This window comes from Ochotona princeps, chromosome 3, assembly GCF_030435755.1.
Source record: "Ochotona princeps isolate mOchPri1 chromosome 3, mOchPri1.hap1, whole genome shotgun sequence".
NCBI classification, from domain to species: Eukaryota; Metazoa; Chordata; class Mammalia; order Lagomorpha; family Ochotonidae; genus Ochotona; species Ochotona princeps.
In genome coordinates this window covers 91,478,021-91,494,546 of record NC_080834.1, presented here as the reverse complement: position 1 = coordinate 91,494,546, position 16,526 = coordinate 91,478,021, and the positions used below count along the sequence as shown (strand labels likewise).

At 41.1% G+C, this 16,526-nt stretch overlaps 1 protein-coding gene across 8 annotated transcripts in view; it reads right to left on the bottom strand.

Moving 5' to 3' along the window:
- SENP5 (SUMO specific peptidase 5) overlaps nucleotides 1–16,526 on the bottom strand; it is a 54,592-nt gene that overhangs the window by 2,864 nt on the left and 35,202 nt on the right. For 2 of the 8 annotated variants that reach the window (XM_058662075.1, XM_058662077.1), the window contains exons 6-8: nucleotides 15,687–15,764; nucleotides 9,391–9,528; nucleotides 1,285–1,368 (exon numbers count right to left, since the gene is read on the bottom strand). In XM_058662075.1, coding sequence (XP_058518058.1) covers nucleotides 1,285–1,368; nucleotides 9,391–9,528; nucleotides 15,687–15,764 — 300 coding nt within the window. Of the gene's footprint in view, nucleotides 1–1,284; nucleotides 1,369–2,556; nucleotides 2,687–9,390; nucleotides 9,529–15,686; nucleotides 15,765–16,032; nucleotides 16,101–16,526 lie in introns of those variants that run through there. The other 6 variants (XM_058662078.1, XM_058662079.1, XR_009245174.1 and 3 more) reach the window with 5 other exon arrangements.

The window sequence follows — 16,526 nt, the reverse complement described above, 5'->3', positions numbered from 1 at the left end:
TACTCTTCGAGGAAGAAAAATATTCTATGGCAAAATGAGCAAGAGACAGCAAAGTTGTTCCCTATTCCAACACTGCTGCTACCTCCTGCATCTAATCTGATGCAGGCATCTGTCCACATGGAGAGAGTCATGAAGTGGCACCTGTGATTTTTACCTGAATACAGCAAATAAGAAACAAACCAACCAACCAAAAAAAAAAAAAAAAAAAAAAAAAAAAAAAAACCACACACACACACAAAAACAACAACAAAAAAAACCCTATTTTTAAAACATCCATTTGTATAATTAGCACTAATAACAACTCAATAACAATGCAATCAAAATGGAACTGTGGATCAGAACACATTCCTGGACTCGGAATATTCAGCAGGTTAAAAACTGCTTAACTGTCTTTGCTTCCACCTTTTATCACTCAACTGTTTCAAACTCTGAAAGAAATCACGAAGGCAAAGTGTTTCTAAAGAACCAGTTACTGATGCTGCCCGAAGTGGGAATATAAACAATCCTGACTGAATTTCATTCTAAAAGTTTACAAGTTTAGATCTCGTTTGCACGAGTATATTAGGTAACCCAATGTTATGTGCCATTTTAAAATTTAGTATTTGGTTCAGTTCAGGGGTAATCAATTATCTCCCTTAGGATTTGGGTGAAAGGCCTGTTTTAAGGCCCTACCTGTAATGTTGTCGATGTCTTAGAGATCTCAGTTCAAGGACCTATGTTCACTTTCCTTTGCTGTAGAATAAAGATTAGGCTTATCCCTAACTAACCCACTACCACACAGGCTGTAAAGATCAAATGAGATCATACACAGGAAAACACTAAAAAGAATACAATCTCAATCATAAAATACAAGACACAGGTGTTCATGACAGGGTTCAGAGGCACTCTGCCCCAGATGCAGTTTCAGTGTCTATAGGCCTGTTGTGGGGCTGCCTGCACCCAGAATGCTCAGATTCAAACACTCAGACCTCTGTCCTCACCAAGTAGACCCAAGTGGATCCAAGCAGTCATTCTGGCAAGTTCCTAGAATGAACAGTCACGAAGCAAGAGGCACATGACGTCTCCCTAAATCAATCTGACTTTAGTATAGCAACCTCATCATACAATTGACCTGATCTTCAGCCAGGTGACAAACACAAAAGGGAGGTTTGTTCTCAGCCACCTCCCTGAAGTCTCCAGACTGCTATCTTTGTCAGCAGTTTTCAAAAGCTCTCAAAGGCAACCCACCCTTGTGCCATTCCATGTCCTGGGCATGCCTGGGTTTCATTCATATCATACACTCACCTTTGTAACAGCAGTCTGCCAACCTTGAAGAAATTCAGGTCTATTTTTCTCTCTGGCTTCAGTCAGCAAATACTTTCTTATATTCTGGTTAAAAAGAAATTAACACAGACACTGTGTTCCATCAGCTGATAAAAAACGGAACTTGCCCCAACAAAGGGGAACTACAGGCTCATACCGGGCAGAGTAGGCATTAAGGAGTTTAAAACTAGAATTCATTTCATAGCTTTCAGGTCACACTATTAAGGCAGACTTCGATTCTCTCTACTCAAGGTTTCTATTTTTGAAATGTGGATGCAGACATCTATTTAAACAGACTGCTTGATGAGATAGTTAGCCAATTCTAGAAGTGAGTCAAAGAAATTAACATAATGGAAAGATAAATAAAAAAATCACTGTCATGCTTAACAGAGGAATTTAGTAGAGCAGCAATTAATAGTTAAAACTAGGCATATACTTAATTTTGAGCACATAGGAAGGGCTATATTATTGAGTTTCTGGAAAGTTATCCTTAACCTATTCTGAACACAATCGAGTCCATTGTTGGAACCTTTATGGAGATGTAGCCCATTGGAGTATCACAATTTCCTTCATGCCCTCAATCTCTATGCACAATGCTCCGTGTATCAAGTGAAGACAGAAGTTACAGAAACTAAATAGTGTTCATTGGAAAACATGCAGTGAAAGAAAACATGTATTATTTAACAAAGCATAACTGAATATTACTTTTCTCCCTCCAAAAAAGATACTTCAACTAGTAAGCAGTATACATGTAAATTCATACATAAAATACAAGCAAAGATTTGTCCTTTGAAGTAATGAACTACATTCAATAGTTACTAAACATCTATATAGAAAATGTAGGTGGGGACACAGTAGTGAATAAAGCAGCTACTCTGCATTCATGAAATAGACATATTCATTTAATAATTATTAAAACATCTTTTTTTCCTTTTTTTTTTTAACCCTTGACCGGAACCAGTCCTCCTCTAGCGGGTGTGGTTGTCCTCTTAGACTGACCACACAACTTCAGGAGGAACATACACAAATGATGAGGGAGAATGGGGACACCCACCTTGCCAGCCAGATCAGCCGAATCAATCCTAGTGATCAATGGGGTGACAGATGTCACCGCCAGATTGCCCTTACATCCATTTTTAAAACATTCTGTCAACTCTTTGGAGATAGAATCATCTTCCCCCAATCTCCCAGTGCTCATTTATAGCCACTTTTCACTCCAAAACTCACATAAAACAACTTTCTAATCCCACTTACCTGAATGACTGTGCTTGGTTCTAAATGACTTTTAGCTAAAACCAAAACTACTGTTAGAGACTTTCTGCAGATAGGTAAAGTTATCAAGCTAGTTCCAATTTTTGCTGAAAAGGTACGAATTGCAGGAGGGCTTAGACAAAAATTCAGAAGATCATTTTTTTAACAACTGCAGAAGAATTAGACTTCCAGTAACTAAGCACTGACTTTACAACCAAGTGTTGGCAAGTAGAATGTGTTGCTGGAGAAATACGCTAGAAATTGAGGGAGGTAAACTAGAAAACAGTCATATCTGATATTTACCTCTTCTGGGCTCAGTTGGAGAACCCCATGACCAGGACTCCTCCCCCACTACCTTCTGGATTTCTTAGAAACAAAAACCTGTATTTCAAAAACCTGATTTGGGGGCCCGGCGGCATGGCCTAGCGGCTAAAATCCTCGCCTTGAAAGCCCCGGGATCCCATATGGCCGCCGGTTCTAATCCCGGCAGCTCCACTTCCCATCCAGCTCCCTGCTTGTGGCCTGGGAAAGCAGTTGAGGACGGCCCAATGCATTGGGACACTGCACCCATGTGGGAGACCCGGAAGAGGTTCCTGGTTCCCGGCATCGGATCCGCGCATCGGCCCGTTGCGGCTCACTTGGGGAGTGAATCATCGGACGGAAGATCTTCCTCTCTGTCTCTCCTCCTCTGTGTATATCTGGCTGTAATAAAAATGAATAAATCTTTAAAAAAAAAAAAAACTGATTTTGGGCCCAGTGCAATGGTAGTCTTTGCCTTGCACATGCCAAGATCCCTTATGGTTGCTGGTTCATTTCCTGGCTGTTCCACTTCCCTTTCAGCTCCCTGCTTGTGACCTGGGAAAGTGATAGTGGATGGCCCAAAGCCTTGGGACCCTGCACCCCCATTGGAGATCCAAAAGAAGCTCCTGGCTCCTGGCTTCTGATCAGCCTAGCTCCAGCCATCGTGGCCACCTGGGGGTGTGAACCAGCAGATGGAAGACCTTCCTCTGTCTCTCCTTCCCTCTGCAAATCTGATCTGCCTTTCCAGTAAAAACAAATTTTTTAAAAAACAAAAAACTTTCTTCCCTTACTTTTTATATTTAATTTTAAATTAAAAATTTTAAATTATACAGATGGGGGATAACAAAGTGATTACCCCACTAGTTGCAACACCCACAGTCCATAAAAAATGCCTGGCAATGAGTCCTGGCTCCACATTCACTACAGCTTTCTGGTGAGGCACACGACAGGAGGCATGATGTTCCAGCTCAAGTGGTTGGGTCTCTGACACCCATACAGGAGACCTAGATTGAGTTCCTAGCTCCTGGTTTTCACCTTGTCTACTCTTAGCCTTGGCAGGTATTAGGGAATAAACCAACAGATAGATGTTTGGGGACCCAGGAGATGGAAGATGGTTAGCAGGCTCTTTGTCTCTCTAAAAATCAAAATGAGAATTTACAAATTAAGTTTGTAGGGCTGGCATTGTGGCTCAATAGGCTAATCCTCTACTTGCTGCACCAGCACCCATATGGGTGCTGGTTTGTGTACTAGGTGCTCCACTTCTGATCCAGCTCCCTGCTTACTGCCTGGGAAAGTAGCAGAAGGTGGCCCAAGTTCTTCCAACACTGCACTCATGTGGGAGAGCAGAAAGAAGCTTTTGGCTCCCAGTTACAGATCAGCTCAGCACTGGCCGTTGTGGCCACTGGGAAAATAAACCAGTGATTAGAAGATCTTTCCCTCACTGTCTCTCCTTCTCTCTGTAAATCTGCTTTTCCAATAAAGATAACTATATCTTAAAAATTAATTATGTGGGGGAAGGACACAGCACAGTGGGTAATCCCGTCACCTATAATGCTAGCATTCCATATGGGTGCTAGTTCACATCCCACCTACTCCACTTCTGATCCAGTTCCCTACTAAAGGCCTGGGAAAAAATGTGGAAAATGGCATTAGTATTTGGGCAGGACCCTGCCATCTACATGGGTGTCCCGGATGAACCTTCTGAATTTGGCCTGACTTAGCCCTTGCAATTGCAGCCACTTATAGAGTAAGCCAGTGGATTTAAGTCTTTCCCTCTTCCTCTGTAACTCTTTCAAATAAATAAATAAATCTTCAAAAAAATATGCAAGTAATAGAGTTTATAGGGGCTGCTACTATGGTACAGTGTGTAAAACTTCCATCTGCGACACCTGCATTCCCATTTGCTACTGCCAGGTCATGTTCTGGCTGCTCCACTTCTGATCCAGTTCCCTGCTGATAGTCTAACATTGGCAGCTAAAACTAGTTCAAGTGATTGGGTCCCTGCTTCCCATGTGGGAGACAAGAGCTCCTAGATCCTGGCTTTGGCTTGGCCCAGCCAGCCCTTGCACTTATGGTCATCTAAGGACTGTAACAGTAGATGGAAGAGTGTGCCTGCTCACTTTCTCTGGCTCTTTCAAATAATTAATCTTTAAAAATTATACATTACCCTTATAAAAAAGTTAAAAATATCTCAAACAAGGCTAAATGCCCTTAAGGTAGTAGTCATCCTTCTTTCTACATAGAATTCCAAGGTTGTCACTGATATCAAAGTGGTAAGCACCTATCCCACCTTATTACTTACAAATATTATGTATAATACACACTGGGGTGTATTTGTGCAAATACTCAGATATGTAGGCATTTTGCGGTTTTTTTTCATAACTGTATTACAGTGAATCACTCCGTAATCACGCCACATAAAACTCAGTTAATTCCGTGGACCTCTTTCCTCTTTCGAACAAGGAAATCTACTATATATTTACTCACTATGGCCAGTTCAGTAATGTGGATATACTAAAAATGCATTAAGCGAGTCTTGTGTTAGAACTCAATTTAGGTTTTACCATTTTTTTTTTCACTGTTTTAAGTGATGCTGCAATGATCATTCTAGCATATGGTCCAGTAATTATGCGCATATGGAAGCATTTTTATGGAGTAGGTACTACAAAATAAATCTGGAACACAACAGGAGATGCACCATTAAAATTATCAGATACTTCCAAAATATCAGATTTTTTTTAAAGATTTATTAATTTTTACTGCAAAGTCAGATTTTTACAGAGAGGAGGAGAGACAGAGAGGAAGATCCTCCGTCCGATGACTCACTGCCCAAGTGACCGCATTCCCAGGCCTCAAGCAGGGAGCTGGATGGGAAGTAGAGCTGCTGGGATTAAAACTGGCACCTGTATGGGATTCCAGTGTGTTCAAAGGCAAGGACCTTAGCAGCTAGGCCTCCATGCCAGGCCCAAAATATCAGATTTTCAACTGTCTCCAAGAATGTATAAAAATTTATACATCCTGGGGCCGGAATGGTGGCTCAACAGCCCAATCACCTGCAGCATCAGCATCCTTATAAGCACTGCTTCATGTCCTGGTTGCTAAATTTCCCATCCAGCTCCCTGATTGTGTCCTGGAAAGCAGCAGAGGATGACTCAAGTGCTTGGGTCCCTGCACCCAAGTGGTAGGCCTAGAAGAAGCTCCTGACTCCTGGCTTTAGATCAGCTCAACTCTGGCTATTGTAGCCATTTGAGGAGTGAAATCAGCAGATGCAAGCTCAATCTATCTCTCCTTCTCTCTCTGTGAACCTGCCTCTCAAAAATAAAAATAAATCTTTAAAAAAATGTATATGGCCTACCTACCAGAAAATATGAAAAAGCCCATTTCCGGAACAGGTCCGGTTGGGGAGCTAAGGGGACACCCTAGCTGGGTTGAAGTTCCCACTGACATGCACGTGGGCTGGAATGGAGGCTGCATTCTGATCAGGAAACGGTTGTAGTCTCCCTTGGCACAAGTGTGGACTGGGACTGGACGCACCAAGTCGGGTCAGACTCCAACACCTTCTGGTGTTCTGGAGGACCAGGGTAGCTGTGGGACGGACTAGGCTAGGTCTCAACCCCTACAGAGCCATGTGTGAGCCATATGTGGGTATGGACGAGCCATGGCTCGGCTGAAACATACAACAGCAAGAACCAGTTTGGGTTGAAGGCCAGTCAGGAAAAACCATTGTTCCTGCTAGGACAGGAGGTGAACTGAGTAGGGCTGGCCCACGGACCCACTGGTATGAGCAAAATCTGGCATTGGGAGAGGTTCTGATGGAGGAGCCTGGGCAACTCCCCTGGCAGGACACAGACCCTGCAGGTAAGCGCAAGGAACATGATAGGAACCAGCCCAGACCAGGCCATGGAAAGTTTCCCACTGGCATACATTTGGCATGGGCCGGGGGAAGACCAGGCCGAATCAGTTCACGTCATCCACTGGCAAATTCAAGCACCAGAACAGTGTGGGTCGAGCCAGGTTTGGTTGCGACAAAAACCAGTACACAATACGGAATGCCTAAGTGAGTTTGCCTGTACCGGATGTGACTGCAGCGCCCAACCAGCATGCATGAGAATCAGGAAGGGAGAGGGCAGAGCCTGCAAGGGGAATGTGGGGAGGGGGGTTCCCTTGTTGGACAGCTACTCCCACTGGAGAGCATGAGCTGGGATGGGGCAGACCAGACTAAGCAGGGCTACAATACCTGTGCGCCTCATGTGGACCAGATCAGGGAAAAGCCAGGCTGGGCTGGTTGTTCCTACTGGTGCAAACAAAATTAGAGTGGGTGAGGGTTGTTTGGGCTTAGCCACAGCATTAGCTGGCAGAAGCTGGCACTGGGAGCTAATTCTGTCAAGTCAAACCACAGAACCACCTGGAGAGTGCATAATCCGGGAGTGAGAGAGACCTGGGAGGGAAATAGTGGGCTCCTCCCTCTTGGGTTTCCACTCACATGGGAGGGCACGAAAACTAGGACAGGGGCTGGGTTTGCTAGACAGGCACCCAAAAACATTTGTGAGGGCTGGATAGTGGAGCTGGTTCGATGGAACTAAGCTTTAATACCCACTGACATGTATGAGAGCCAAATGGGATGTGGGACAGACTGGACTAGTCTGCTACACATACTGGCAAACCAGGGTAGGGGGCGGGCCTGGTGGGGGTTATTGTGGGTCGTTCCAACGAGGCTGCAGCTCCCACTGGTTTATGCGAGGGCCGAGCATGTGCTGGGCAAAACCAGGCTGGACTGCAACACCCATTGGTTCCAGTGGAAGTCGGGGCTAAAAACAGAACCAACCCAGCAATTGCAACCACCGGCTGATTGGGGTGATGGACTGTGCTGCAGGGCCCTGTACTTGCTAGTACATACAAGAATCTGGTCTGGTATCACCTCGGACAGAGTTTCTTTGGGGATCTCCCCAAACGAACTGCCAGACTCAGAACCCTAACCATGAAGAGACAGAAGAAAGAACAAATCAATCAACCACCTCAGCTGTATGTTGGCAGAGAAAAACTGGGCAGATGAAGACTCTATGATGGACTATGTCAATTAGTGGATTCTTCAACGACCTTATCATGCTTGGAATGGCGAGACTGGCAGCAATTCATAACTGGTAAACTATCAAACCACTTGGGCAAGAACCTCGGAGCATGCCCCACATCTCGGACCTGGGGTGGGTGGCAGACTGGGTGGGGCTTCTCCCTTAATATACCCCTTTACCTCAGATACATGAAGGAAATAATATGGAAATAACAGTCTTACCCACTTTCCTGTAGCCCTTGAACCTTTCTACCCTAATTAACTATGTAAAGATTGTCAAAAATATAAAAGAAAATGCCCATTTCCTTATACTTACATAACTATACACTAACAAACCTTTTCAAATATCATGGGCATAAAAAAAAAATGGAACCATGATGTAGTTAATTTCCATTGCTCTCATTTCTAGTGAGAATCTCTCTCGACATGTTTAATGATTATCTGTAATTTTACTAAACATTACTAGAACTACCCTTTGTCCATTTCTGTTACATTTACATTTCCACCCTTATTTGTAGGAATACTATTATATATGTGACAAGCATTTTTGCCAAGTGTATTGTGTGTCTTTAACTTTGACATACAGTTGGCTTAGCTTTAAATAATGATATGGCTAAACTTACCAAACTATTCCTTGAAGCATTTTTGTTTCTTTTTGAAAGACTTCCCTACTCCAAGAATGCTGCTGCTACGGCTTCTATTTATTTTTTAAAGATTGCAGCTACAACAGCTGGATCTCAGCCAATCTGAAGCCAGGAGCCTAGAGCCTCCCACGCAGAGTCCCAAGGTTTTGGGCCGTCTTGCACTGCTTTCCCAGGCCACAAGCAGGGAGTTGGATGGGAAGTGAGGCCACCGGTATTAGAACCAACGCCCACATGGGATCCCGGTGTGTTCAAGGCGAGGAGTTTAGCCGCTAGGCCACCACGCTGGACCCAAGATTGGTTTATTTTTATTGGAAAGGCAGATCAGATTTATGGAGAGAAGGAGATCTTCCATTGGCCAGATCTTCCATCTGGATGCAAGGGCCAAAGCTGCCAATGTGAACCTAGGACCCAGGAGCTTCTTCTGGGTTTCCCATGTGGGTGCAGGGTCCTAAGCCTTTGGGCCTTCCTCGACTGCTATTCCAGACCACAAGCAGGGAGTTGGATTGCTATTGAAACAACCAGGACACAAACAAGTGTATATACGGGATGCTGGTGCTTGCAAAAAAAGGATTTAATCATTGAGCCATCACACTAGACCCTGCTACCACTTCTTTAACAATACAGTATCTTCTATATTTCTTTTGCCAAATACTTTCACAGTTTTGTGTTTTACATTTAGGTCTTCATTCAATCTGAAATTTGTTTTTATGTAATATGCAGTACGAATCTAGAATTTTCCAAATAGACAGCTCTTTTTCCCAGTGCATTGTTATTTTGTTATTATAATCACAAGATAAATGAACATAAGGCAACATATTAACTTACCTCTACACAAAACTTAAAGTGAATGCCTTGGGAATCATAAAATGAAATAATTCGATTAGAGAGTGTCACAGTAATAAGAGACCAGTGGACTTCCAGGTGAATAGGAATCAACAGAAGACTCTTTTTAAACAAATCCACCTGATTAAAAAAAAAAAAGAAAAAAGATGCGGCCATCACCATGGTACCAACAAACACAGCTTATGCCAACTGACCTTTGAATAGACGAAGGTCATGAAGCCAGCAAGCAGTGAACCTGATTTTAAAAGAAGGTATCATTCTAAAGCTGTGCTAATTGATCACTAAGTTCTAAGACACAGTATCAAGACAGGAAGACCCAGAAAGTACTTGGTCAATTATCCTAGGAAACCAGTATTTATCAGCCCTCTGGTGTGGTGTCACTTGTCCCTTAATTGTATCTGATGCACACTTTCACTTACATTCTACTTATGTTCAAGAAGAAACCATGGCATTAAAAACAATACAAGGTTTTCTTTCTTTACAGACTCAGTGCAGCAGTTAAAATCTCGAGATCCATCCAAAGCAGTTCTATTAGATGACTTGGACAATTTTCTTAGCTTATCTGTGTCTTAATTTCCTCAAATATAAAATGTGGAAAACAACTGTATCTACCTGTTGCATTTCCAATCCAGCTCCCTGCTTGTGGCCTGGGAAAGCAATAGAGGATGGCCAAAAGCATTGGGAACCTAAACCCACATGGGAAATCCAGAGGAAGCTCCTGGCTCCTGGCATTGGATTGGCTCTGCTCCACTTAAGCCAGTTGGGGATTGAACCAGTGGATGGAAGATATTTTTCTTTGTCTATCTTCTATGTATATTTACCTTTCAATAAAAATAAATAAATCTGGGGGGATTCCCAGAGCCTATGAAACTGTCACATAATGCAAAATAATTAATAAATATATATATATATAATAAATAAATCTTTAAACATACATATATATTTGTCTGAAAAGCAGAGTTACACACACAGCGAGCGAGAGAGAATCTTTCATCTATCGGATCACTCCCAAAATGGCCACAATGACTGGAGCTGGGCCAACCTGAAGTCAAGAACCAGGAGCTTCCTTTCGATTTCCCCTTTAGGTACTGGGGTCCAAGCACTTGGGTCATTTTCTGCTTTTCCAGACACAATAGCAGGGAGATGGAAAGGAAGTGGAATAGTTGGGACTTGAACCAGTGCCCAAATGGGATGCCAATGCCACACACAAGTGGCTTTACCTACTATACCTCAGTTCTAGTCCCTTCACCTTAAAATTTATTCATCTGTTATTAATACTGCTATTACTTCTTTTCATTTGCCATTTTCCTTTGGGTTCTATTTGCCTAAAACTTTTTTAAATATCATTCACTTTTTTCACCTTCTTTTTTTGTATTATTTTACACTTATTTCTTATATTTAGCATATAGCTTTTTTAAACAACCAAATTAAAATCTAGAAAAATGGAATAATTTTTTTGCATTTAATTAATGGCCCTTATTATTATTTATTGCATTAACATTTCGAAAAGAGGTTCTACAACAGCAAACAGATCTGAGGAAAATATGATTCCTAGCTTAAAGGTTCAAGTTTCAGTAAGAGAAATAATATAATACAAAACATATTATACAGTTGCATATACAAATGAATTCGGGGACATAAAGTAATACGAAATTATTTCTACTGGTACTGCAACCACAAAGTACAGATACTTCCTGAAGTAAGAAAGAGACACAGGAAGAAAGGAAACGGCTTACCTATCCCTGACTTCACATTCCTTATACTCCGCAATGATAAGATCTCAGAAAAACACAAGAACTACGGAATTCATACTATTTCCAGTTTTTACACACAAATAACCTTCATTTTTCTAAATTCCTTAATTCAACAAACATTACTCTGGTATAACTATATTAAACAAAACAAACATGAATGCATTATCCATTCCAACAGAGGACAACAAATGAATATAATAAATCAAGAAACAGGAAGTACAGAGGCAAGCACTGCTTTAGAGAGGCCAGTGCAGGGTAGCCTCTCTGAGCAGCCAGCACGGAGCCAGAGGCCGCAGCAATCTAAGAGAATCAGCTGTCAACCAGGTGGGAAGAGACTGTCACTGGGAGCTTGGGAGGTAAAGCCAGATAAAGAACTGTCCGTCCTGCTGGTCTGTTGGATTTGACCAGGAGCAGAGACAGAGCAGCAGATCCCAGACAGACAGTGCGAGAACAGGGTGGATTTCACAGCCAAGTCTGGCCCCAACAGCCAAATCGGGCACCATTTTACGTAAAAAGGCAAAGGCAAGGAAAAGGACTGAGCATATGCTGAGCTGGGAGTGAACTCATTTCTGACTCAATGAACTGCATCAACGTGGCATTCTACAGGTTCCACCCAAGACAGGTCTGGGTAGCCCACAGATCTGACAGACAGCAGATCAAGAACTCTAGTAGTGGTACATCAGGCACCATTTTGTACACTGTGGCAACAGCTTTAGGACTGCAGGGGATAACAGTGAATTGCGCATGTGCTGAGCTTGCCAGAACTCACTGAGTTCAGTGGATTGCACTGGTCCTGCAGCAAAGTAATACCGACTGTGGCATCGTATGTATCAAAATAGGTCCGTGTGACACCCAGACCTAACGTCCAAAAGGTTCCAACAAGATCAGCACCACCAACAACCTAACTATATAGGACACCTGGTGTCTCTCTAATCCTGGGACCTGCTCCAACCGGAAGTGGGAGAAAGGTTGCAGAGACAACAGTGCAGCCTCAGTACGGTATCACAGGAGGTGGTGAGTGGTGAGCCAGAAGCTGGGGCTCTGGAGACCACGGTGGAAATCTAACATAAGAACCCAGACCTGGAACTCACTGGAGGGAGTGGCACAAGTGGCTGCAAGCAAAGAGTTGTGTAACAACGGCAATCAGTAAAATCGCATTGTAGACCTGTGAGTGACACAGCTTAGAAACCTGCCCCAAGGAGAAGACTCTGCTAACCAGAAGTATACAATGACCAACAGCAAAAGAAGAGACAAAGGCACAATGAATATTACTGAAAACTCCCCTGCAAAGGAGCAAAACCCTATGCCAATCTCAGAGTTAACTGAGGAAGACATCGAGAAAATGGGGCACACAGAATTCAGAAACTCATTTAAAAGCTTCTGATCAACAATGAGAAGCACATACAAGAGTTCAAAGAATTTAAGGAAGCAATAAAGCAAATCAAGGCTGATATATCAGAAATTAAGAACACAGTAGAGCAAATTAAAAGTACAGTGGAGAGTCTCCAAAATAGAATGAAGCAAGCAGAAGAAAGAATCTCAGAACTGGAAGATAGTTCCTGTCATCAGGGGGAAGCAAACAAAAAGCTGGAAGCAGAGCTGGATCAGGCCAAAAAAAGTATTCAAGAATTCAAAAGACACTATTAAGAGGCCAAATATAAGACTTCTGGGAGTCCCAGAAGGTGCAGAAAGAGAAGCTGAGCTTGCAAATGTATTTAATGAAATAATAAAGGAAAATTTCCCTATCTGGAGAAAGAATTGGGAAACAACATCCAGGAGGGGCACAGAACTCCCAACAGGCTTGATCAAAAGCAATCTTCACCAAGACACATGATCATCAAGCTCTCTTCAATTGAACATAAGGAAAAGATCCTTAAATGTGCACGTGAAAAAAATCAATTGACATATAAAGGAATGCCAATTAAACTCACAGGAGATCTCTCACAAGAAACTCTACAGACAAGAACAGAATGGAGTGACATATTCCAGATTCTAAAAGAAAAAAACTGTCAGCCTAGGATAACATACCCAGCAAAGCTTTCTTTTGTCTTTGAAAATGAAATAAAATTCTTCTACAGTAAAGAAAAGTTAAAAGAATATGCCTCTTCCAAACCTGCCCTGCAAATGATATTTCAAGATGTTCTCTTGACAGAGAAGAGGAACAGCACCCATGAAAACCAAAGGCAAATGGGAAGAACATCCCAGTAAAATGACAACAGAAGACTAAACCAATGAACAACCCATTCCTAAAATGACAGGACCAAAATAACACCCATACCTATTAAACTATGAATGTAAATGGCTTAAGCTCAAACAAACGTCATAGATGAGTAGACTGGATTAAAAAACAAAACAACATCTATTTATTGCCTAGAAGAGACACACTTCACCAACAAAAATCAACGGAAACTATATCACATAGGTTTTGTTGTTTTTGGTTAGTTTCATCTCTTCAAAACACTTTCTTCTGATTAAATCATTCAATGACTCATAGATCATACAGTAGCATCATTTTCCTCAAGAAGGTTCTTGATTTTCATTTCTTCAGCTACACATTAGTCATTTAGTAGCATGTTATTTAACTTCATGGTGTTGTTAATTTCTTTTTTCTTCCTGATGACGATTTTGTTTTGTGGCTTTTCATTCAAGGGGATGTATAGTAGCTGTGTAATGAAGACTGTCATATCTAGTAACATGTCATTTAACTTCATGGCATTGTAAATTTCTATTTTTCTTTGTATTGTTGATTTTGTACTATGACTTTTCATTTAAGGGGATGTACAGTAGCTGTAACATGGAGACTAACATCCAGATGTGAAGATACAATGTAGTATGCATTTCTACTTCCAGACAAAGATGGACTTACAATGAAACTGTTCACTATATCTTGACAATAGGATGCTGGACTCTCTGCCATTGTCCATGCCCACAATGATGGACATATGACTGTGTATGAAGAACTGTATTTTAGTAATGATATAGAGGAACTAGGTGGGGATGAGAGGATTGGGGAGGGGATAAGGGAAATGCCAGGAGCCTATGGAAATGTATCATAAAATGATAATAATAATAATAAAATGTCAAAAAAAAAAAAAAGAGAGAATGAGCTGTCAGCCACCTGGAGGGACAAAGTCTTCTAGGTAGAAGCGGCAGGCAATGGACACACCTTTAGACAAGAACGAGTGTTGTAATTATGCCATTCGGAGGGTTCTTAAAAATTTTCACAGAAAATTTATTATGAAAAAGCTGTGCATGGTTTTAATATTTTTTTGCACAAAAATTAATTTATGTATCAGTCCTACTTTCCACAAAATCTTTGAAATCCCATCAAATGTCAGACACATGTGATTTAGGAAATAATTAGCAGAAAACCTGATTTAACTGTGTTTTTCAAGTTGTTCATTCCCCTCTAGGAAAATCATATGTAGCACAATTTTCATTCCTATTTGGTTTGCATTACAGCAGTTCGGAATACATTTGCAGTAAGAAACTGACTAAAACCATGAGCTATCAGCAATTAATATAATCTTCCATGAAACTGATGTGTCAATCATTTTCATTTTTTGCTACTATAACTAGTGATCTGATGATGATTCCTTACATACATAATATTCCTTGTTGATATTATTTTCCTAAGAATAAATCCTAGAAACTATATTATTAAATCAAAGAGCTAACATTCACATCTGGCCAGTCTTATGATAAAATCATAACAATAATTAGCACTCTATTGTATGGCCAGCATGTGCTTGATGATTTATCTGCATAATTTCACTGGATCCTCACAACCAAGTAAACCCCAATATGCCAACTGAAATAAAGTTTTCAATTAAATAATTCCAAGGTGGTCTTACAGATAGTTAAGGGATAAAACTAGGACGAATACAGGTCTGATTTCTGAGCTTATTACATCTATTGCCCAGGTTTGTACTCTTCAACCACATTTCATTCACATTGAAGCAGCTAATGACTATCTACACAGCAATGTTTAATGAGATGTCTTTACTTTGCACAAACTTGTTTCCATTCACAGCTACTTCAGACTCCTTAACTGTCTAATCCAGAAAGGCTAAAAAGGGAACAGTATCTTCAGATTTATAACCTTGGAATTTGAACTTGTAGGTAATATTGCAAAATACCAAAAACAGAACATACATGGGTTTTTAAAATAATATTTCTGACAGTAAGTAGAGAGAACTAGAAAGTTTTAGAGATTATCTTGATTTTTATTTTGCAAATAAGAAATCTAAGGCCCAGACAAGTTAAATGTCTTGTCGAAGTTGCACAGCAAGAAAACAGTATTTACTCTCAACCTAGTGCTTTTTCACTTACACCACATGCCAATCACCTGGATGGACTCAAGAGTTTCATTTAGTATCTTCTCTTCCAAAGAGCAAAATTCAAAAGAAGCTTTTAAAAACCTGTCACTCCAAATCAGCATCATACTGCCATTAAAGATCTTATCCTTCCACCAAAAACAGCTTCTCTCTCATTTCCAGGATAAAAACAAGGAAAAGTGAATACCTTTTTAGTCCATCTTTTTACACCATTGTATCCTTTGGTTACCAGCTGTCTGTGAAAAAAGCTGTTGAAGAAGTGAACCTGGAACAGATGCCAAATAAAAACAACAGATATATATTTGGCAAAACCCAGATTTAACATGAGAACAAAATGGAAATTTAAAAATGCTTAAAGCGATGAAAAGAGGAAAAGGTTCATCTTCAAAAAAATGAAAGACATACAGACAACACACAAGATTTACAGAAGAGTCTATCCCAAACGTTCTTCAGAACGACCTTACAGGCTATAGTCTATTGTAAGAGCTGACACAGTCTACCGTCAGAGCTGACACAGGGCATAAACTGATTACCTGGATCCAATCAAGTAGAGAAGCAACCTGACAAATCTCCTCAAATCAAATGATAAAGTTGAAAGAGGCTATGAAAAAATGAGGTAACAATTACCTTACATTCAAGGAATATGGATTTCAGAAGTAACTGCATCTGAAGGATTTGGATTTGGATTTGGAGACTCCTATTGTCCTAATCATTTCTACTATCAAAAGATTTATACTGGACATATAGAGAAAACCTACTCTGCATCCTTGGTTTCAGATTCTTGGCTCATGAGTGGTACGCAGCCACTATCAGCCCACCCGACAGCGGTGTGGTTCTTGCTGTGGTCACCAAACCTGTAGCACCAATACCACGTGGCAATCTGCTAGAAATTCAAACTCTCAGGTCCCACTCAAATCTTCTAAAGCAGAAATTCAGAGGATAGAGCCCTGCAATCTGGTCTGATACTCTTACCAGACACATTGCTATATATTCTTTTGAGAATCATGCAGCTTAAAACATGGATAAA